At 41.9% G+C, this 22,482-nt stretch overlaps 1 protein-coding gene across 1 annotated transcript in view; it reads right to left on the bottom strand.

Moving 5' to 3' along the window:
* sacs (sacsin molecular chaperone) overlaps window positions 1–22,482 on the bottom strand; it is a 76,375-nt gene that overhangs the window by 38,966 nt on the left and 14,927 nt on the right. Inside the window, exons 3-9 of the mRNA XM_052026372.1 lie at window positions 15,644–15,794; window positions 11,295–11,385; window positions 10,762–10,847; window positions 9,988–10,099; window positions 8,022–8,168; window positions 3,022–4,504; window positions 115–206 (exon numbers count right to left, since the gene is read on the bottom strand). Of these exons, the coding sequence (XP_051882332.1) occupies window positions 115–206; window positions 3,022–4,504; window positions 8,022–8,168; window positions 9,988–10,099; window positions 10,762–10,847; window positions 11,295–11,385; window positions 15,644–15,794 (2,162 nt within the window). The remainder of the gene's footprint in view (window positions 1–114; window positions 207–3,021; window positions 4,505–8,021; window positions 8,169–9,987; window positions 10,100–10,761; window positions 10,848–11,294; window positions 11,386–15,643; window positions 15,795–22,482) is intronic.

Here is a 22,482-nt window from a genome sequence, read left to right as displayed (position 1 = left end):
GCAGACCAACAGTATGAAATCTAGCCCCAGCTGCTGCAGGGAAACAGAGTGAAATAAAGGTGTGCAGTAACATTCATTTCAATAGTTAATGCCAATGTATTGCATGTGCCTTACCTCGGCTTTCAGCAGCTTCCCTCAGGGCAGACAGGATAGATGGCTTCAAATTTTCAGCTAGAAATCTTCCTTCCAGTCCAGGAAAAAGTGATCTATTGAGGAGGAAGGGAAAAAGAATATTGAAGGTCACCTCTACATTTGAGCAAGTTATCTTGCAGATTCTTCTGGTGATTGATTTCCAAAATCAACTCCTTGCTTCAAAAACAGTTGAATGATGTATTGCACCCTGAGCAGACTTGACCCTGAGTCAATCATAGGAAATAAAGCCAGGAAGGCTGGAACTACTCCATTTTCCATTGTGAGTTCCTCCAACATCAAGTACAGAACAAAACATTAGCAACACCCAGGATTTGGTCAACATGTGGCCTTTGCTGAGCCAGGAGAGCAAGGGCTTCACACTTATCTTCAACGGCTTGTTGGCAATCTCCTATTAGTGCCTACTGGTCCATGTGACAACTGGTATGGAGGCACAGACAATGGCCACAAAGTTTTTTTTGCTTCTAAGCAGTTTCAGCCTGGTCCAGCTCTGCTGCACAGGAGCAGCGTGAACCTTCTCAGGAACAGAGATAACATCACTGGGGAACAGGGTGATGTATTCCCTGAGGATGGAGATACCACATTTAGGCAGATTACAGTCCCCAGTGCACATAGGGAAGGAACCCAGGAGCAGCTAACGCCTTTGTGGCAAAGGGATGCTGCGTGTCAGCAGCTGGCCATTCTCCATGGACAGAGGGGAACTGCACCAGCTGACTGCTTTCCTGCAGGAGCAGAGGTGCATGCACTAGTAGATCACTCTCTTCACTCACTTCTTGGCATTCTATGGTAGCAGTAAGAGACCTCTTTACTCTTTGTTAGCTTCCATTGGGAATGTTAACTTTCCAGGCTGTTTAGGAAAAGTATTTCTGTATAAAGGGAGTCCCTCATTACCCAAGTGAGTAAGTTACTCAGTTGGAAGTTGAAGCTGCTACTGTCAGGCAGCAATATCCCCCTGTCGTCTTCATCATCCTCTTGTTCCTGCCAGTCTTTGGACTCTGCTTCCTTACCCGGAGGCTCAAGATCTCCTGGCCTTTCTGCTCCTGCCCCTGACCATTGTCTACTGTTTGCCAAGCTGTGCAGCACGTTACGATGAGGTCACCACAGCTGCAGGGTGCATGCTGCAGGGTGCCCCCAGTTTAATGAAGGCAATGGAATCTCTTTTGAGACAAATGGCGCTCTCCACTAATATCATACGACTTGTTATTGTACCTCGATTCCACTGGTGCAATTAGCGAACACACTGGTGTGAGAAGTGACAGCACAGAGCAGCGCTTCACCTACAGGACCTGTTGGGCAACTGAAAATGTCCAACAGTGCAAAGTGCCTCACAATAAAGGGAGTCATGGGGGCTGCATGACACACATCATCAATAAAATGTTTTCACCTCAGACAATTTAGAGTGTGGAAACCTGTTCTGATCACAAAACCAAAACCAAATTGATAATCAGACCCCTTATGGTCACACAAGTGCAGGGAATGGCTGCTTGCTCTCACGTGAAGCCAGATGACAAATCTCTGTGACTGAGATCTCACTTTCACCTCACCAACATCACTAAAGATAAAACAATTCCTTCATGAGTAAAAAGCTCTGATGATCTGCACAATATTGCAGTGAGTAGCAAATGTGGCATAGCTCTGCTGCAGCTGCCTGGAATGACCCAGCCATGAAGCTGAGAGTCAGTTATGGTGAGAGGGCAGGCACAGTAGTATAGCGGTTAGCGTAACGTTTACAGCGCCAGCGACCTGTGTTCAATTCCAGCCACTGTCTGTGAGGAGTTTGTACGTTCTCCCCGTGTCTGCACAGGTTTCCTCCAGGTGCTCCGGTTTCTTCCCACATTCCAAAGACGTACAGGTTAGGAAGTTGTGGGCGTGCTATGTTGGCGCCAGAAGCATGGCGACACTTGCGGGCTGCCCCCAGAACACTCTACGCAAAAGATGCATTTCACTGTGTGTTTCAATGTACATGTGACTAATAAAGATATCTATCTATCTTGATAGCAGCTCAGGCACGAGACCATGGCCACAGCTCATCCTGCAGAGCTTCACACATCTCTGTGGTTGGACTTTGAAAATCTGAGTCTGCAAATAAACTGTTCACCAGACAGATTCAGATATGATGTTTTATCTCTGGAGACTCCCTGGAAATAGGGTCCTCACAAACAGACATGTTCATGCCTCCTGCTCAGAGCTCTCTAACTCTCCATGTGTGGCCTGCCATACCCATCCTGAACAGGCACTTAAGGAACACGGAGCTCGGTAGCTAAAAGCTGCATTGAGCGTTTCCTGTTAGTTTTGGTATTCTCTGTATTTTGGGAAGTGTTTGAACATTCAGTCAATTCTGAAGTTGCCCAGTCAAATCTCCCCATGTCAACAAGGCATACTTCTAAACTGCAAATAAAGCAAGAACACAATACCTCGTGCTCCTACTTCTCTTTAGACGGTTCCATTGTATGGATCTTTGAGCACCAGTTTACGTCAGTATTGCCTGAAACTTTCATTGCACAGTAACCAATGTCATTCAGTGCATAGCTCATGCTGAGAAAATGTCAGGTGCACTAATGTCTAATCTAATTTCATGATTGGCTTGTTTTCACTCAGAAATGATTGTTAATGCAATTTACTCCACACAAGATTCGATTGTGGATTATGCAGTACTGAAAAGAAAGCACTGTGTCAGCAAATTCTTCAGCACAGATCTCTTCCATTCTAGCCATCCAGTTGTTTATTCCCCTGACCATCAGCTCTCTATCACTCCCAGCTCAGACCCCAATGATGCTGGTGAAGAGTAATTCCATACCTCCAATCTCTCCATTCCCCAACACCCCCAAACACAGACCCATTTTACGTTATCATTACAAGGTGAAATCTTACCGGGGATGATCATCAGTGATGATATAAATAGCATCTTTGTCTGTTGCAGAAGAGTCAAAAGATTTGAAGCTTCCATTCTGTAGCGGAAGTAGTTCCAATCCAATCAATTCTCCAAAGTTACAGTCACTCAGTACATACTCCAAAAGTTGAAGTTTCTCCTCAGCGCTGCCTCGATGTCGAAATTTCCTAATCATCTGCCGCACCAGCGTAGGACTGACTTTCTTTAGATTCCTTGCATCATAACTGTAAGCCTGCACGGCATTAGAGACATTTGCAGGTACTTGCGCTATCTGCACTCCTACCTTATTGAGGAAGTTGAGCACAGTCTCTGTGCATTCACTGCTATTGTCCATTTCACAGAAATAAACCAAGTCAACTTTCACCCAACGGTTACTCATTGAATAGATAACAGGATGCTGAATCAGCTCCTTAAAGAGAGGCTCTAAAATTGGTTTCCAGTGTACACGAATTTTGTTAACATCAGGCCATACTTTGTGAATTGCCTCAGGAGTTAATGGAGAATCTTGATCTTTTCCAGCCTGCATTCGTTTTATAGCTTCTAGTATAAGGGTGGCATATGTTTTGGGAACTACATTACTAACAAGGAGCTCATTCCACAGAGCAGCAGGGTCTCTCCACTGATCCACTTCTCTCCACTTAATACTCCTTCTGTTATCTGTTAATCCAAAGAAACCACTGATGTGCACTGGTAAACCAGTCTTACTTTCTTCACCCGGAGGTAAAGGAAGAAAGCAGAATACTCGCCCTATGAACTCAGCTGCAGCCCCTTTCGGTTCCTCTCTACCAAGGAGAGGCATGGCAATGCCGATATTGGGAATGTACTTCAAGTCTTCAGCCAAACAGTCTAATTCATTGCACATTCCTCTGCCGCCGACACTGCTGCAAACAAGCCAAGACATTTCATTTATTTCTTTTAGGGTCACATCTTCTGTCACTATGTTTACATGGTAAGTCACACATGTCACATTGTTGTTTGGAATATTATTGCAGTAACGATCTGCAGCAGTCCTTAGGATCTTTAAGGAGTTTGGCCGCTCATGCTTCAACTCCTTGCCCTCGGAGGCAATCACCCTGAAAAGCATTCTCTCTGTCCCATTGGATTCCCTGCTATACAACGTTACACTTTGCACATTTTTAAGGAAAAGCAAAAGGTAGCTTGCATCTGCTTTGAATGATTCAAACAATTCAAGAACTTTCTCTTTATTGTAAACATTACTGCTCACATAGGATGGCTTCTTACGGAGAGGGAACCTGAAAATGGTGCCAGGAAAGAAACCATCTTTAAAAGTCTCTTTGGTGCTGTCAAAGATTCCAATGAATGGTGCAAATTGGTCTGGGTGCTCATTAATTTCTTCCCGGTCGCTTGTTAGATTCCAACTTTGACCTGATTCATGTGATCCAAAGAGTGACTGATGGGGATCCAACATTCCAATCTGAGTCCCACTAAATATGCATGGTGCATCTGCGAGGAAAAATATTTTAGTTTGCAGTAAATCTCAACTTTTTTTAATACTACTATTACTCTCGTCACCAGCAATCGTCCATAACAAGTGATATTACAGAGTAGCAGAGGATTCCCCTATTGCTACTGGAATGAAGGAGTCACACTTCTGGGACTCATCTATCTACCAGCCCGAAAAATCATCAACAGTCTCCTGATCAGCCCTGATGATGTGAAAGAAGTCAGAGCTGACGTCCTTGTTGGTTTGAATCTAACACAGTGGGATAAAAGTAATTAAGTTCTCCCTCTCCATTTTTAAGTGTCTCCCTCCTCACTCTGGTTTCTGCCAATTAAAAGCAAGACTTTTCTTCTTGGATTTAAAACGTCATGCTGCACAGCATTTCATCAAAGCATCTCCTGACACATTCCAGCAACTCCATTATATGTTTGACACAAGGGATTCTACATATGTTAGAATCTGGAGCAATACACACAAAATGCTGGAGGAACTCAGCAGGTCAGGCAGCATCTATGGAGGGAAATGAACAGGGTAGGTGGGTGGGGGAGGGGGAGATGTAAGAAGCTGAGAGAAAAAGAGGCAAAAAGGGCTGAAGGAGGAGTCCAGTAGGAGAGGGCAGTAGGCCATGGAATAAAGGGAAGAAGGTGGGAAATAGACGGGCAGGTCATGAGGGTGGATGAGGGGAAAAGAAGGGGTGAGGGGGCCACAGGAATGAGGGAAAACGAAAGGAAGGGAAAAAAAAAGGTGGGGGGAAGAAAGAGGAGGGATTACCGGAAGTTAGAGAAATCGATGTTGAGGCCATCAGGTTGGAGACTCCCAAGGCGGAATATGAGGTGTTGCTCCTCCAACCTGTGTCTGGCCTCAACATGGCAGTAGAGGCGGCCATGGATAGACACGTCAGTATGGGAGTGGGATGTGGAATTGAAGTAGCTGGCCATGAGGAGATCCTTGTTTTTGAGGCAGACATAGCAAAGGTGCTCAACGAAGAGATCACCCAATCTGTGTCAGGTGGTAGGCTGTGTTAGGCTACCTTCCCCTTCTCACTTGGACTTACCTATCACCTGCCAGCCTGTGCTCCTCCCCCTCCCCCGACCTTCTTATTCCGGCTTCTGCCCTCTTCCTTTCCAGTCCGGATGAGGGGTCCCAGCCTGAAACGTCAACTATTTATTTCCCTCCAAAGATGCTGCCTGACCTGCTGAGTTCCTTCAGCATCTTGTGTGTGTTGCTCCATTATATGTTTGACATCTAACACTTTATCCTACCAAACTTTCTGAGAGCTCATAAACATGGACTTGTAGTCAAATAAAGTGGAGGAAGAAATTTGGAGACACAAGAAAGTCTGTAGATGCTGGAAATCTGGAGCAACACACAAAATGCTGGAGGAACTTCTGCCACTATGTTTACATGGCAGGTCACACGTCACATTGTTGTTCAGAATTTATTGCAGTAGCAATCTGCAGCAACCCTTAGGATCTTTAGGAATGATCATCGGCTGTCCATTTCCCTCCATAGATGCTGCCTGACCTGCTGAGTTCCTCCAGCATTTTATATGTTGCTCCAGGAGGAAATAGCTTTCCTTTAACTGTAACTGGCTACTTCTTAAAGCCCACAGTGGCTTTAACTTGCTTTTCTGTCCCTATCTGATGCTGTATCTGGACATCCCCTGAGGGCCAGTGTCATGAGATGCAATTAGCAGCTTAATAGAAACAAGAGTCTCTTGGAACTGAGCTGGCTTTGGTCTCGTGGCAACAAAGTCTTGACTGGATCCATTGTGCGCTACCTTTCTGCAGGAAATGCCTGAGATACCAGATCCTACCTCTGGGCATTCCGTTAACAGGTTACTAAGCTTAAGGCTGGACTCTGATAGTAACTGCAGAAACAGGGACCTCATTTCAGATCACACAAGCTTTAGCACCATTACTGGGCGCAAAATAAAGCTCAGATCACATTCAATTTATTTGAACTCAGTCTTGAATTTTAGATTTATTTTGAAAACTGGGAAAAAGATTGAGAGCTCCTTGGGCTGATTCAGTGATAGAAATTAGGTTAGACAATTAATATCATCTGCTATCTGTCGACTACCAAGGACAGGCTCTGCCAACATTGCAGACGTCCTCTTGAACAAATTTACAAATAAAAAATAATTTGGTTAAAAAAAATAAAGACTTACAGCAGGCATAGACATTTTAAGGCAATAGCAAAAGTAGGTCAAAATACTCTCAGCATGATGTAAGAACAAGACAAAAAGAATGTAGATTGAAGGAGGAAGGCATTAACTTAACAAGTTTAATGTTAATCATTGAGCAGCCTGAATGAGGCAAGCACAATATGAAAGTGCAGAGCTCAAAGGATGGCTGTCGGGTCTAAATCATGGTCATGTGAAGCAAGAGGCTATGGACAGATTGGAACTGTCAGCAAAAAGTAGGTCAATGCTACAGCTGGTTAAAATGAATCTTTGTGCCCATTATGCAAACAGATAGAATGACATACTATGCAGTAAATTTGTCCCCAGTAGACCATGGATGGCAATTAAAACTTACAAGACTGAGATGCGATAATTATTGGTAGGTGAGGCTACCAAGGCTTTTGCAGAGGAGGCAAGTAAGTGAAGCAGTGGTACAGATCTGCCATGGTACACCAGAATGGTTGCAATATGTTAGAAGAGATAAACAACCTACTCTTCTGATCCTACTTTCCTATTTGAGAAATAACTATGTGGGTAGGAGGGATTAAGGCTGGGGTATGGCACAGAGACATACCTCAGCTGACCTTCAATTAATTTATACAAAAAGCATGTTAATTTGTGTGAAGAAATAAAACAAAACAAGCATGTCTAAATTGACTTAGGTTTTAAAGCCAATTATGGAAATCCAAAAGCAGATTGAAAAATCTGAAAATTATCCCACTAATTAACTTTACAAAGATTTAACATTCATTCTAAGTTGAATTTCAATAAAAATGTAGTCCCTAATGACCTAAAATTTTACTCAAGCTTAGAATCAATTTCAGTCACACAGGACATGAATTGGCTACCAAGCCGCAGACAGACAATAATAGAAAGATTCCTTAATGGACAGCTTAATAAATGAATATGTTTATGATTCAAATAAAAAGTGTACTACTTTCAGTAGTTGCTCTTGGTTATTTCATTACAGCAGCCATATTACATACTCTGTTCCGGCTCCACAGGTTTTTAAAACTCGTTTAAGGCCATGAACTTTAGTTGTAAGTAGGCTGCTCCCAGGCCTTCAAGAACTTATTTTGTTATTGGTGAAGACTATTAATAGATTGATTGTTAGGTCTAAATTTCTAGCACCAGGCTTGAAGGAGCCAGCATTAAATAGCTGCTTTCCTTTCATACTTAGATACTGAAGTGTGACAAGGCAAGCTAGACATCCAGGTTGCTTGTAAAAATAATTCAAAAGGAAAATCCCTACAGAAATCCTATTTATTAACTTTACACCAAGAATCCAGAAACTAAGTTAACTTTAGCGGTGGCAAGATGAGCCATTCACTTACCTGTTACATGATAGACAGAATTGAAACCAATTCCAAAGCGACCAACTTTCAAGGGATCATCTCTTTTCCTGCTTCTTGCTATTTCCTGAATTCCGTGCCAATCCTCAGGGGTAAACACTGCATTATTGTACGAGTACAGTGCCGAACCTGAAGAAGCAATAGATGTTTTATTTTACTGAAATTCACCTAGATATTGTTGTCTTTGAAGAGAAAAGCTATGCATGCTCTGTATGAAACTTATAGCAAAAAGGAATGTTAATGCCTACTCCTACTGATTTTAGCATAGCTGGAAAGGTACTGTATACTGCTGTCACTCTGCACCACACAATCACCTGTCCAGGTTCAAATCTCTTTGGTCTTATGATCATGGACGCACATCCAAGGGAATGGTACTAGCATTTACATAATACCAACTAAATCATCTTAAAAGAAATGTCTTTGGAATACAAATTTCTCAAGAGATTTACTGCTTTCATTACAAGAGGAAAAGTCAGTCTTGGTATTAAGCTTTGCACCAACCTTAAAACCTCAGGAAATATCTATGTGAAAAAATGTCTATCCAACTATTTGTAAAAAAAACACTATGTTGAGGGAAAACTACTCATCCTCGGTACAAGGAGAGAAAACTGTCCTTCCAAACAATTATTTTTACCTTTCTTCTTCCAATTACTGGCTATTTTACTTTTCATTGATTTCTATTTCTCATATTTTATTGTCAACCATTGCTAAGCATTTCCCTAATCATGCCCATCATGATATACACTCTACTCAATTCTGCTTCTGCCCACAATCAGCTGCTAATGCAACTCCCAGTTCAAATGGGAGGAACTGAGGTCTCTGTGTACAGTGGGTTGGCATTCGTCTTCTCACAGAGTTCCTGAACTGACTGTGGTCCATCAACAGAGGTCAGCATGTGGGCTGAGCTCCCAAAACACTGGCAGTCAGCATAAATGCTCCACAAACTCGGCCAAGGAGAAAAAGGTTTAAAAAGCTAGGAAGGTTTATGAAGCAAAAACCAGCACAAAAATAGGTTTTACTTGATCCTCAGTTATTCCTGGTGACCTGGAATCCACATTATATACATACTTCACAACAGCTCACACCTAGTTCAAAAATGTTTCAGAATGAAAGAGCGGGTGCCACACCAAAGGAGGATACAGTCGGAGGAGTAACCAAAAGCTAAATCACAAGAGGCAGATTATTCGGAGAATCGGCTTATTCACAGAATTATGGAGCAGGGATGCAGGAATCTAGACAGAGTTATGGAGATTAAGCTCAATTCCCAATTCTCAGTTTCTCGTCTTATTACACAATGGCATATCAAGTGCTCAGCCAGATACTTTTTAAAATTTCATGAGAGTTTCTGCCTGCAGACCCATTTCAGTTTGTGAGCCTTAGACCTTAACCACACAGTAAAAAAAAAATTCTCCAATGTGCGTCCAATCTAGTTACCTTAAACTCCATGCCTATTCCTTAATGGTCTCTCTGCCCAATAGGTCCTTTCTATTCACCTTGCCTAGGCCTCTCAATCTTTATACATCACAATTAAATTTCCCCTCTCCAAAGAAAATAATCCCAACCTAACCGAACTATCCCCACAACTAAACTTCTCTATGCAAAATGCTCCTGTACCTCCTCTGTACCCTTTCTCTTACATCCTTCCTAAAACGCGATGGCCAGTGTACTAGTTTATCCAGCTCCAGCCTCTGTCCACCATGCCTGTCTTCTCATCTCCAGCCAAGTTCCTACTGCAATGACTGATGATTAGGACTAAAACTCTGCTGAAAACAGACTTTCTAACAGGAATAACATTGATTTCAAGCACCTTCCACCCCCCACCCTTCATCAAAGCAATTACCCACCATTTATAAAGGCCACTATTCTCCCATTATCATCACAAGTAGGATGCCGCAAGAAGCCTTAATTCTGACGTGAAGCAATGATTATTGATGTGGAGCTCTCTTACCTTGATATTCCTTTAGCAGATCTGACCAGAGCGAGTTTGTTCCATATTCAGTCTCATCGTATAAGAACTTCACCTCAGTAGCTCCAGCATCTTCAGCATTTTGTATCAGTTCCTAAAAGCAAAGAGATTGAGTTTTTTTTTTAAAAACTCAATGCCATTTACCCCATCTTTCCTATAACCATTATATTGGATTTCGCCAAGGATTAGGTCGCAAAGAATCACTTGTCTATTTCACTTTTGTTTCTCTTACGCTATATACTATCAGCCACACCAACCCCAAATTAATCCTGTCTCTCTCTGCAAGGTGTGATGAAATCTGGGCCAAAGTGTTCAGATACTTCTTCTTTTTGTGTGGGGGAGAATTCAAGTTATAAACCTGCACAATGACTCTGAGCCATAGTGATTAGACAGCCTTCCATTACAGATCCACTCACATGGAACAGTCTTGCTATCTATAAACTCCAACATATAACAGAACAAGTTTTGTTTTCTGACTGCTATATCTTGGTATATGTACATTATACATTTTTGTAAGTTTTTTTGTTTGAGTACACTAAGGCACTAAACATCAAAACACTTAGTATCTCAAACCTATGCAAACCACTGCAATTCCTGGAGTCAGAAATGAGCAGCTTGATCACCCCTGTATTGAATGCCCACTCTCATTCTCAACTTTGGCGGTCTGTGTATGACACATCACTCTGTGTGACCAATCTGAACTAGGAAAAAGGGATATGCATATTATTGGATATAACAAAACAGAAAAACTCTCACCTTAAGAATCTGCCCTCCCTCAGGATACCTTCTCAAAATATCCTTAAGGAAATCTACAAGTGGTGGTGTTGTTTGACCAAACCTGCCTGTTAAATAAAAACAACGAGCAGTATTCATCATATAAATAACATAACCATATTTTGTTAGACCTAGACCCATGCAGTTTTCAAGAGTACTGATTTACCGTGAATGAAAATTTACTACTACAATCTTCTGGCTAGATATACAGTGGCAAGAGGGGCAAAAATAAAGTTAAAAATGGCCCATTTCCAAAAGAATCAAAACCAAAAAACTGATATAAAAGGTATTATTAAAGCCACCCAGTCACTTCAGGGCATTACCAAGAGGATGTAATAATATAATGCCTCTGCACTGTGATCCTCCCACTGCACCCAAGATCAGTTCTACATTATCATAGATCTTCAATCTAAATTTGTCAGTTATTCCATTACAGAACAGATTTATTGGCATTAAAATGAGGATACCAAGTCAACCTTATTCACACTGAAAATTACATACTCCACATCAATTACCTCCTCCTTTTAGCCCTCTTCCTTGCAAAGTCAAATTAATCTCATGGGTCCCAGATTGTAACAAACTCCCAATCTGTGTCGAGTCTTCCAACTAGAGGAGAGAACAAGATAAAATTTCTGCAATCTAATGTTTGAATCAATATATTAAAAACAAATCAACAGTACAGGCAAATTATCTCTTTCTGCAAACTCTGATAAACAGATAAAAACAGAATTAATGTCCTTATGTAATATTATAATTACATCTATTCAAACTAAAACAGAGGCCATTATATTAGGATAGATACAGTACATACTGCAGTCTAGATTTCCCCAAAATTGCAGAATTAATGTAACTTACTTAATTTCATGATTTCACCTAAAATAACAACTACTTTGCAGTATTTGAAAGTGAATCAATTTCCCTGCATAATGAATAACTCAATCAAATTTCCAGTGGACTGGACCTCAAACAATAACGTTTAGAGGGAAATAAGGCTTGACGGGGAGAGGAAAAGAGACAGAAGTTGGCAATGAAATGATATTCAGGATCAGTACTTACTCCGTCACAGCACTGAATTGAACTAATCCCAAGAGTGGCAATTTGGTTTGTGCAAGAATGCAACAGATTTTTCACAGAGTGGGCCTTAGTTAAAAGTGGACAATATTATACACACTATAAGAAATAACAACAGGATAAATTTTGAAGAAAATTAGAAAACCAAATACATTCCCCGAAGTTATTAGTTGGGAGACACCAGCAAGCAGTATACCAGGCAAAGGAAATTAAGCAGCAGCAGATAGGTGCTGTCCAGCTTTGGAACAAAATAAACTACAAATATTAGCCAACTACTTGGTTAGATTATAAAGTACTGAGATGGTTCTCCATTTCAAATGTCTGAAGACATGAAAAGGAGGAAAAGTAGGAAAATTCTCAACACTTATGCTGAGGATAATTTATTAAACTGAAGTGGAGAGGCACCAAAGTTAGCAGCACACCAACAACGGATAAAGGCATGGAGACAAGAAAATGATGAATCGGATAATAAATTTAGTATAAACCAAATGGAGGGGTGGTCAGGGTTTGAGAAAATGTCAACATTATCTCAGTGTTTTTTAATTACATGGAGGTTATAATCACAGTTTGTTCCCTAGCTGAAATACATTTGATTAATAACCAGAAATGCTCATAAATGCTTCCATACAAATTGGTATGGGGGTGGTTTTTTCTGCTGGGAACCAGAAAGGTGAAGTAGAAGAATGGTTATTGCGCACAACACACACAAAATGCTGGAGGAACTCAGCGGGTCAGGCAGCATCTATGGAGGAAAATAAACAGTCGATGTTCCAGATCAAGTCCCCTCATCAGGACTGAAAAGGAAGAGGGCAGAAGCCGGAAGGTTGGGGGAGGGGGAGGAGCACAGGCTGGCAGGTGAGAGGGGGACGGTAGGTGAGTGGGGGAGAGGGGAGATGCAAGAGGCTGAGAGGTGATAGATAGAAAAGGCAAAGGGCTGAAGGAGGAGGAATCCGGTATGAGAGGGCAGTGGACCATGGAATAAAGGGAAGGAGGCGGGGAATAGATGGGCAGGTCATGAGGGCGGGGGAGGGTAAAGAGAATGGGTGAAGGGGACCACAGGAAAGAGGGAAGGGTTTCTCTTTTTCATCTCCATCCCTCACCCACCCACCTACCTTCCCTCTCTCACCTGGGCTCATCTATCACCTGCCAGCCTGTGCTCCTCCCCCTCCCCCGACCTTCTTATTCTGGCTTCTGCCCTCTTCCTTTCCAGTCCTGATGAAGGATCTCAACTCAAAATGTTGACTGTTTATTTCCCTCCATAGATGCTGCCTGACCTGCTGAGTTCCTCCAGCATTTTGTGTGCATCGCTCTACATTCCAGCATCTGCAGAATCTCATGTCTCTGGTTATTGCAATGCAGTTTTATACTATTTTGAGATGAAGATTAAGGGATAGCACTGGGAGCAAAGTTGAGGGATATTTGCTTTGAATGGGGTAATGCAATAGTTCATTTTGGAGTGCTAATATTGACACTGGGTAATAAAGAGTTAAGTAGGTGATACAAAAAAAGAAAAATTTCATTCTCCTACATTGCACAGACTGTGGGAAGTCAATCTATGAACATAATTCACCAGTAGATATTGCCATAATAAAAGATGAATATTATGCCTTGGCAATGTTCATTATTTCATGCCTGGATATTGCACTGAAACAATATTAATGCATTGCAACAACAACCATTTTGGTTGCTGTTCCAGCGCACAAAAGTCACTTGTTACCAGGCATCGCACCCTTCTGTGAACAAAAATATGCTGCCCGGTACTTTTGTCCCAAGGGAAGTTGGCCACAGATAAAATCAGGGCTGTGGTTGTTGCAGTAAGAGGTGGAAAGATGAGGTAAGAGAGGTAGACAAAGTTAGCACTGCCAATCCAAGCCAAAGTCGAGTTTATTGTCATATGCACAAGTACATGTATGCACAGGTGCAATGAAAAAAACTTGCTTGCAGCAGCGTCACCAGCACATAGCATCAGTTACACAATATTCACAAGAAAAATATAAATTAAACATAAATAATACACAAGAAAGAATATAATTAGAACAAAAATCAAAGTCCATTGTAGTGCAAAGTGGTCATAGTGTTGCTCTACTGAGGTAGTTATTAGGATTGCACAGGTTGGTTCAAGAACCAAATAGTTGAAGGGAAGTAGCTGTTCTTGAACCTGGTAGTGTGAGACTTCAGGCTTCTGTACCTCCTGCCTGCTGATAGCTGCAAGAAGATGGCATAGCCTGGATGATGGGGACCTTTGAGATGCTAAGTGCTGCCTTCTTGAGACAGTGCCTCATGTAGATACTACCGATGGTGGGAAGGAATGTGCCCATGATTATTAGGCCGAGTCCAATACTCTCTGCAGCTTCTTACATTCCTGCTCATTTGAACTGCGGTACCAGACCATGATGCAACCAGTCAGGATACTTTCAACAGTACATCTGTAGAACTTCGTTAGAGTGTTCAGAAAGAAGCTGAACCTCCTTAACCTCCTGAGAAAGTAAAGACGCTGGCATACCTTCCTTGTAATTGCATTTCTGTCCTGGGCCCAGGACAGGTCATCCAATATGTTAACACCCGGGAATTTAAAGCTGCTGACCCTCTCCACCACTGATCCACTAGTGTAGACAGGCACACGTTCACCCTCCTTCCCCTTCCTGAAGTCAACGTTGAACGAGAGGTTGTTGTTGCGGCACCGTTCAATCGGGTGTCCTATCTCGCCGTCCATTTCAGATGCTGTTACAAGTACTGTACTCGATGTAGACTCTGTTCCCTTCTCCACCTACTCACTCAGTTTGTACCTGACAGTGGACAGTCCTGATATTCTGAGTAATTCAAAGATGATTTTCTACCAATATCTGCCAGCCTGTGTGTTTCAGCAAGTTTTCCAGGGTGCTCCCGGAACCACAGAGCATTGAATGCAGCCACTCTAATACCGTTGATATCCTGCCTGTATCTTGAATTGTGGCTCCCCTGCATTTCTTTTCTCCTCCACCCTCCATTATACCACTTCTGACCACCCCACTCTCCCCTCACCTCTACTTCAGCCACTTACCAGGGCAGCTGAACTCCCATTTCCTCTCCCACCAGCCACCCCAATCCCCCCCCCCCTTCCCTGACGTGGCATGGCTGGCCCAATCATAATGCATGCAGCCTCCTCCACCACCCTCCTGTCACAATGCATCCTACAAGTTCCACCCCAGCTCACCCAACCACATTATTGTTTAATAATGGGGCAGTGCAGACCTGGAGAAAGTTGAAGCAGGGTAGTGGGGTGGGGTTGGGTGTCAGTTAGAGATGAAAATGGACTCTATACCTGTAGATGATGGCAGCCAGAGGCAGCACATAGCCCAGGATTAGCAGTTTTACAAAGATTAAACTTCTAGCAGCACCCAAGGTGGTCACAGGGGGCCAGGAGCAGAAGATATTGGAATGAATATGCAGAATATATTGGGACAGGTAGGAATGGAACCCATCAAAGGACGTGCACAGAGATGAACCAGGAAAAGATAAGACAGAAACAAAAAGATTGTTTTTAATGCATAATACACAAGCCGGGAGAGCAGAGCAACCAGTGAACTCAAAATCATGATGTCAGACAGCCTCTGATTCTACAAAGGACTGGAAACCTTTTACTATCAGTCCTAACCTTAAAAGGAAAGGTTCTGTGGAAATTTTTACCCATGCGCGGTCATATTTTTTCCAATTTATACCAAAAAAGCTTTTTGTTTTAAGGTTTCATAGATAACTGAATAAAATTAGTCACATTACTGCACCATTACCACACACAGTTCAAAGCCAAGATTACCTCTTTCCCATTGTGCAGCAACCGCTGTTCAGAAGCGGGGAAATCCGTTTCCACAAATATTAACTCCTTGATGTCTTGAACAGATGCAGACGATGCAACCTTATACACTCTGCTCCCAATGTATTCATGTAGAACTGTTACACTTGGCAACCTTTGAAAATAAAGCATTGTTTTTTTTGCATTGGCAACAACAAAGTGGGGGTGGTGGGGGAAGGGGAGCTGCTGCTGCTGCAACTGGCTTTTCAAACCTAATTGCAGACATTATAATTATGGACGTGCAAAGACTGGAATGATTCTTTCTGAATAGAGCCATTCCCGCAGAAGTAACTCGCAGCCCTATGCAGGTCCACTGCAAATCTGAAACTCAATGAAAACAGACAGTTGGAATAAACTGATCTTTTTTGGGTTGAGGGGGTTGTAACTATAATGGAGTGCAGCAAAGATTGGCTCTGCAGCCCCACCTTTTCACAATCTATCTGAATGATTTGATTGAGAGAACCAAGTGTAATAAATTATGGTATTTAAATGATACAAAGCTGGGTGGCAGTGAGTTGTGAAGAAAGTGCCGATAGGGATCGAGGGGATATAGACAGGCTAAGTGAATGGGTGAGGACATGGCAGCTGAAATATAATAGAGAAATGCAAACACATCCCCTTTAGTAGAAAAGGTAGAAAAAAGTAGAGTACATTTTAAAGGGCAAGACTGAAAAGTCTTGGTGTTGAAAGGGGCCTGAGGGTCCTTGTACACAAATCAATGAAAGTTAATGTACAGGTACAGAAAGCAATCAGAAAGGCAAACAGTGTGTTGGCCTTATTGTTTAAAAAAAATTTGAGTACAAGAATAAAGATGCCTTACTAAAATTATGTAGGGCCCTGGTACAACTGGTTTTAGCACTAAGTATATTCAAGGCAGATACCAATAGATTTTTGAATGTTAAGTGATATGGCATAACTGCAGGAAAGTGGTGATGAGGTAAAAGATCAGCAGTAATTTTACTGAATGCAGATCCAAATGGCCTACTCCTACTTCTATTTCTTTTGTTCCTTGTGAGTGATAAACTCCATTACATTTATCACTACATTTCATCAATATTCTCCATATAGAATCCAGTGGACAAGCCTGGTCTTAATGGGATTCCCAGCTTTACACAAGGGAAAATCATCTCTGTTATCCTCTCTCCAGGTGGACCTCATGAAGGATCAGACACCCTATTCATTTGGATGGATATTTTTATCCAGAAGGTATGTAATTATTTTACTTTAGTTAATTGGATTTGTAACTTTACATGTGTTTTTACTTATTATAGCACAGAGAAGACAGTTCAGTCTATGCAATCCCATCAGCCCCATTTCCCCCTCTCCTTATTTATGTACCCCTGTAATTTAATCTCTATCACATGCCCATCAACTCCCATTTGATTTTTCTGCCGAGCAGATACAAAGGGGTAACTTACAGTAGCTGACCAGCACAACCTTGGGACGTGGGAGAAAGCTGAAGTACCCAGCAGAAACTCACACTGTCACACGGAGAAAGTGCAAACTCAGCAGGATCAAAACCGGCTCACTGGTGGTGAATCAGCAGCACTACCTGCTGCGCCGCCAGCCCACCCAAACTTAAGCTTTGAAGTTTTCATTCATTTAAAAAATGTTTTAAAATTATTTACATCAATGTTAATAGTTTATTAATTTCTGAATTTCAAAGACATTTAAAAATTGTTAAATTCACCTCTGTCAAAGAGTTGTGTAGGCACAGTTTCAGCACTGTACTACCCACAGCCAAGTTGCCACTGACACCCTGCTGCCCAATCCCAGGGTCCAGATGAGAGCCACCCTCCATGTTTTTTCTTAATTCATTTTTCAGAATCCAGGCACTGCTGACAAAAAGGTATTGGAGAGCCACCGGGCTTTATTCTATCACTTTGGAGTGTAGCAGTAATGAAGCAAATTACTGGCTTGTCGGGCCACTTCAGGGGGCATTTAAGTGTCAACCATATGGAGTGAGTCTGAAGTCACATATAGGCAAGTATAGATAAGGATGGCAGAAAGCAAGTACCACCAGGCTCAAGGACAGCTTCTACCCACTGTTATAAGACTATTGAACGGTTCCCTAGTATGATAAAATGGACTCTTGACCTCACAATCTACCTCGTTATGGCCTTGCACCTTATTGTCTACCTGCACTGCACTTTCTCTGACACTTTACTCTGCATTCTGTTATTGTTTTATTTCAATGCACTGTGTAATGAATTGATCCGTATGCAAGACAAGTTTTTCACTGTACCTTCGTACAAGCGACAGTAATAAACCTATTCCAATTCCCTTCCCCAAAGTAAATGAGTAAATCAGATGGGTTTTTAAAACAACAAAACAATAGTTTTTGTAGTCACTGTTACTAATGACTCGCTGCCGTTTTTTCAATTTCCAGATTTTTAGGTGAATTTAAATTCCATTGCTCCCATGGCAGTCATGAACTCAGGTCTCTGGATTTAGATCACACCTTGTGCAGTAACTTAACCACAGTGTTACCATCATACACTAGCTCATAGCTCGAGCAGGAAGGGACTTCAGGTGAGAGGTCCAAGAATGCATAAAATCAATCAAAGCAATTCTCTTCTACAACTGAGTAAATAACACAATCCTCCAAACAGCACAAGTCTTTTTCAAAGTAATAAAACAGACATGGAAGTCTCCTTCTTCCAGTTTCTCATCTTTTCAGGTTTTATTTTCCTGCTTTTGATCCAGTTCTCTCTGCTTCCCCATTTCCCTCATTACATCAGTAACAGCTACTCTCATAGTTTTGTTTCAAGCTAAGCCATTAGCTCAGCATTTTTCTCTTGTCTGGTTGTCCTTTGTAAAGCTACTCAAATTGGTGCCCATATCTGCATCTTATTAAATTCTGACCATGTCAAATATTTCCTTTGAAATTTTCCTGAAACCAGTCATAAAAAGCATATGCAGTGATATCTGAACCTTGTTTGTAAATCAATATGCAGCAATAATATTCTACAATGGGTGCATTCATTCAGGGATTTGAAAAATCTAGTTCAGTCAGCTGTTTGAACAAGCATCTTTAAATAGTTCAATTGCTCAATGAGAAGGCATTAAGTGACGTTCAAAGTCACATCTGCACATTCCACTTACGTAAGAAGACTTGGAGAATTACACCTCAAAAGACCTCAACTGGCAACTGATTTACATGCAGTCTGGGCAACTACAGAAAGGTGGCAAAGGGCTTGAACTTTGATTTGCTGCAACTTGTGCAATGATGGTTACTTCATGGATACGAGGAAGGGATTGCAAGATTTTGATTAAGTGACAATAAAAGAATGGAATATGGCTTGCAGGTATATTTGGCGTGATTCCCACGTTCTTGTCCCTTTAGGTGGTAGAAGTCACAACTTTGGTGCTGCAAATACATTTCATTTAACCTTCTGTAAAAAGAAGACACTTTAACCACTATGATGATGATTGCAAGTATGTGTTTTTATAGGCTAACAAATAAGATGCAAACCAACTGGGCTGCTGTGTCCTGAAAGCAGCAAAGTTGGAAATTTAGCACCATTCCTTATCACTGTGTCAAAATGCTGGAAGTGCCCATCTAACCAAACTACCAATGGAATGGAGCTCACCACTACTTACCAAGCAATTAGGGACAGGTAATAAATGCTAGCTTTGCTGGCAATGGCTACATGAAAGTTACCAGAAAAGGCTGTCTACATCAATTCATCTTCTACTATTCTTGGAACCTACAGTGCAAAAACATATGGGGAATACACATATATCTATGCATATATACATGTATATGTAATATATGATAAATGAGGAAGGTTTAAACTGAGATGGTAAGGGAAGAGGGCTTGGAGTAGTTGTTCAGGTGGAGAGGTACAATCAATTAGAGGGGAAATATTAAGTCCAGTAGGCAAAACGAGTGACTAGGTGCACTTCATGGGAATCACTAGTAAAGTAGATTAATCAAAGCTTTATTTAACTTATGGGTCTATGGTATCGTTGCCATCACTGGGACATGGTTGAAGGATGAACAGCACTGGCTACTCAGTATGCCAGGGTATAGAATTTTTAGGCAAGACTGAGGGGGAGTAAAAAGGGAGGGGACATTGCACTGTTGGTCAAAGATTGCATTACTTCAGTATTGAGCAGGACATCCTAGAAGGCTCCTCAAACAAGGCATTAGGGGTAGAGATTCGAAACAAAACTGTATTACATACCTCCCAATAGTCAACAGGAAATAGAGAAGCTGATATATCGGCAGTCATCAGAGAGATGCAATACAAATAGGGTTACTGTACAGAGGGATTTCAATTTCCCAAATATTAACTGGGATTGCCTTAGCATTAAAGACTCAAAGAGGGGAGAAATTTTGAGATGTGTCCAGAAGGGTTTTTTGATGCAGAATGTAGATAGACCAACAAGGGAAGGATCACTAATGGACCTTGTCTTGGGGAATGTAGCTAGTTAAGTGGAGGCAGTGGAAGCAAAATACCTCATTTTGTAGGTGGACTCTGTATATTGAAAAGTGGTTATGCAAAAAGGATAGGAGTGGACCAATAATAAAGGGGGGGGGCCGATTTCATTAACGTAAGGGAAGACATAGCAAGGGTAGACTGGGAGCATCTACTTACAGCTGAGTCTACATCCGTACAGTGGCAAGCATTCAAAGGAGAAACAGCAAAAGTGCAAGGCCAACATGTTCCAGTAAGGGTAAAAACCAGGGTAAACAAGGACAGAGAACCCTAGATGTTGAGGAAATATTGAGTGTTGGATAAAGGAAGCATATTATAAGTATAGGGAATTAATGGTGGAAGAGGCCCATCGAGAGTATAAAAAGCATAGGAAGATGCTTAAAAAGGAAATAAGGAAGGCTAAGAAAGATCACGAGAAATCACTGGCAGATAAGGCAAATCTGAAGGCATTCTATAAGTATATTAAGGGCAAAAGAAAAACCAGGAAAAAAGTATGGCCCTTTAGGGACAACATGGGCAATCTGTGTGTGGAGCCAGGAGGTCTAGGTGAGGTCCTAAAATGAATACTTTTCATTGGTATCCACAAAAGAAACAGACTTTGTCATTGGAGAATTCAGTGAAGGGGTAGATAAAAGTCTAGTGCAGGTTGCCATAAATAAAGAGAAGGTACTCAATGCCTTAGCGGGCTTAAAGATGGATAAATCCCCACAACTGGATGAAATTCATCCCAGGCTGCTATGGCTGAGATTTTTAAATCTTTGGAGGACACAAGTGAGATACAAGATAACTCAGGACAGCAAATGTGACCCTGCTTTTCAAAAAAGGCAGCAGGGAAAAGCCTGGTAACTATCAACCAATGAGTATAAATGAGTGGTAAGGAAGATACTGGAAAAATTCTGAGGGAGAAGACTTGGAAAGACAGGGACTAAATCAGAGACAGCAAACATGACATTGTCAAGGAAAGATCCTGTCTGACCCATTTGGTTGTATTCTTTGAAGAGGTAACAAAGTGTATCAATGAGGCCAGGGGAGTAGATGTGATTTATGTGGACTTCAGTAGAGCCTTTGACAAGGTCCCACATGGGAGACTGGTTCAAAAGGTTAGGGCCCATGGGATCCAGGGCAAATTGGCAAACTGGATCCAAAATTGGCTTTGCAATAGGAACCAGAGAGTAATGGTAGAGCGTTGTTTGTGGATTGGATGCCTGTGACTAGTGGTTTTCCACAAAGATCAGTGCTGGGACCCTTGCTGTTTGTAATTTATGTAAATGACTTTGATGTGGATGTGGGTGGCAAGATCAGCAAGTTCATGGATTGCACAAAGATTAGTGGAGTTGTTGATAGTGTGGAAAGTAATCTTGGGCTACAGAGTGTTATTGATGTCTCGGTGAAAAATGGCAGATGGAGCTTAATCCAGACAAATGTGCGGTGATGCATTTTATAAGATATTTATTTACTAGTCACATGTACATCGAAACACACAGTGAAATGCATCTTTTTGCGTTAATGAGACTAGGATATACACCATGAATGGTAGGGTCATAGAGAGCACTGAGGAACAGAGAGACCTTGGAGTACAAGTCCACAGATCCTTGCAGGTGGCAAAACAGATAGATAACATGGTTAGGAAGGCACATGGGATACTGGCCTTCATTAGTCAGGGCATTGAATACAGAAGTGGGAAGTTGTGCTCCAACTTTATAAAGCCTTGGTCAGACCTCATCTGAAATACTGGTCACCATGCTATAAGAAGGATGGGATACCGCTGGAAAGAGTGCAAAGAAGATTCACCAGGATGTTGCCTGGGATGAGGAGCGACTGGAGAAGCCAGGTTTGTTCTCCCTGGGGCAGAAGAGGCTACAACGGGACATGATTGAGATGTATACAATTATGAGGGGGATAGATAGGGTAGACTGCAGGAAAATTTCACCATATTATAAGCAGATAAAACTAGAGAACACAGATTTAGAGTAGGGGGAAGAGATTTAGAGGGGATATGAGGGGTCCTTCTTTACCCACCGGATGGTAAGTACCTGGAATACACTGCCTGAGAGAAGTGGTGAAGCTGGGTCACTGAAAGCATTTGAGAAGTGTCTAGATGAGCACCTGAATCACCGAGGCTTGAGCAGAGGGCGAGTTGGGCCGAATGGCCTGTTTCCATACTGTACGATTCTATGACTATAAAAACATCTTCTCTCCCAAGATACCTTGGTTTAGTCCTTAATCAGCACTGTCAGCCCTCCAGTTGCTGTGGCGTTTTCTCCTTGCATCATATGAAACACGAAACTTGACCTTATACATCTCAGATCCATCACCGCTTTATTCTGATGAAACGTTTTACTTGGATTTCTTTCAGTT

This window comes from Pristis pectinata, chromosome 11, assembly GCF_009764475.1.
Source record: "Pristis pectinata isolate sPriPec2 chromosome 11, sPriPec2.1.pri, whole genome shotgun sequence".
Taxonomy (NCBI): domain Eukaryota; kingdom Metazoa; phylum Chordata; class Chondrichthyes; order Rhinopristiformes; family Pristidae; genus Pristis; species Pristis pectinata.
Note: the sequence above shows the minus strand (reverse complement) of the source record. Positions and strands in the feature narration are given on the sequence as shown.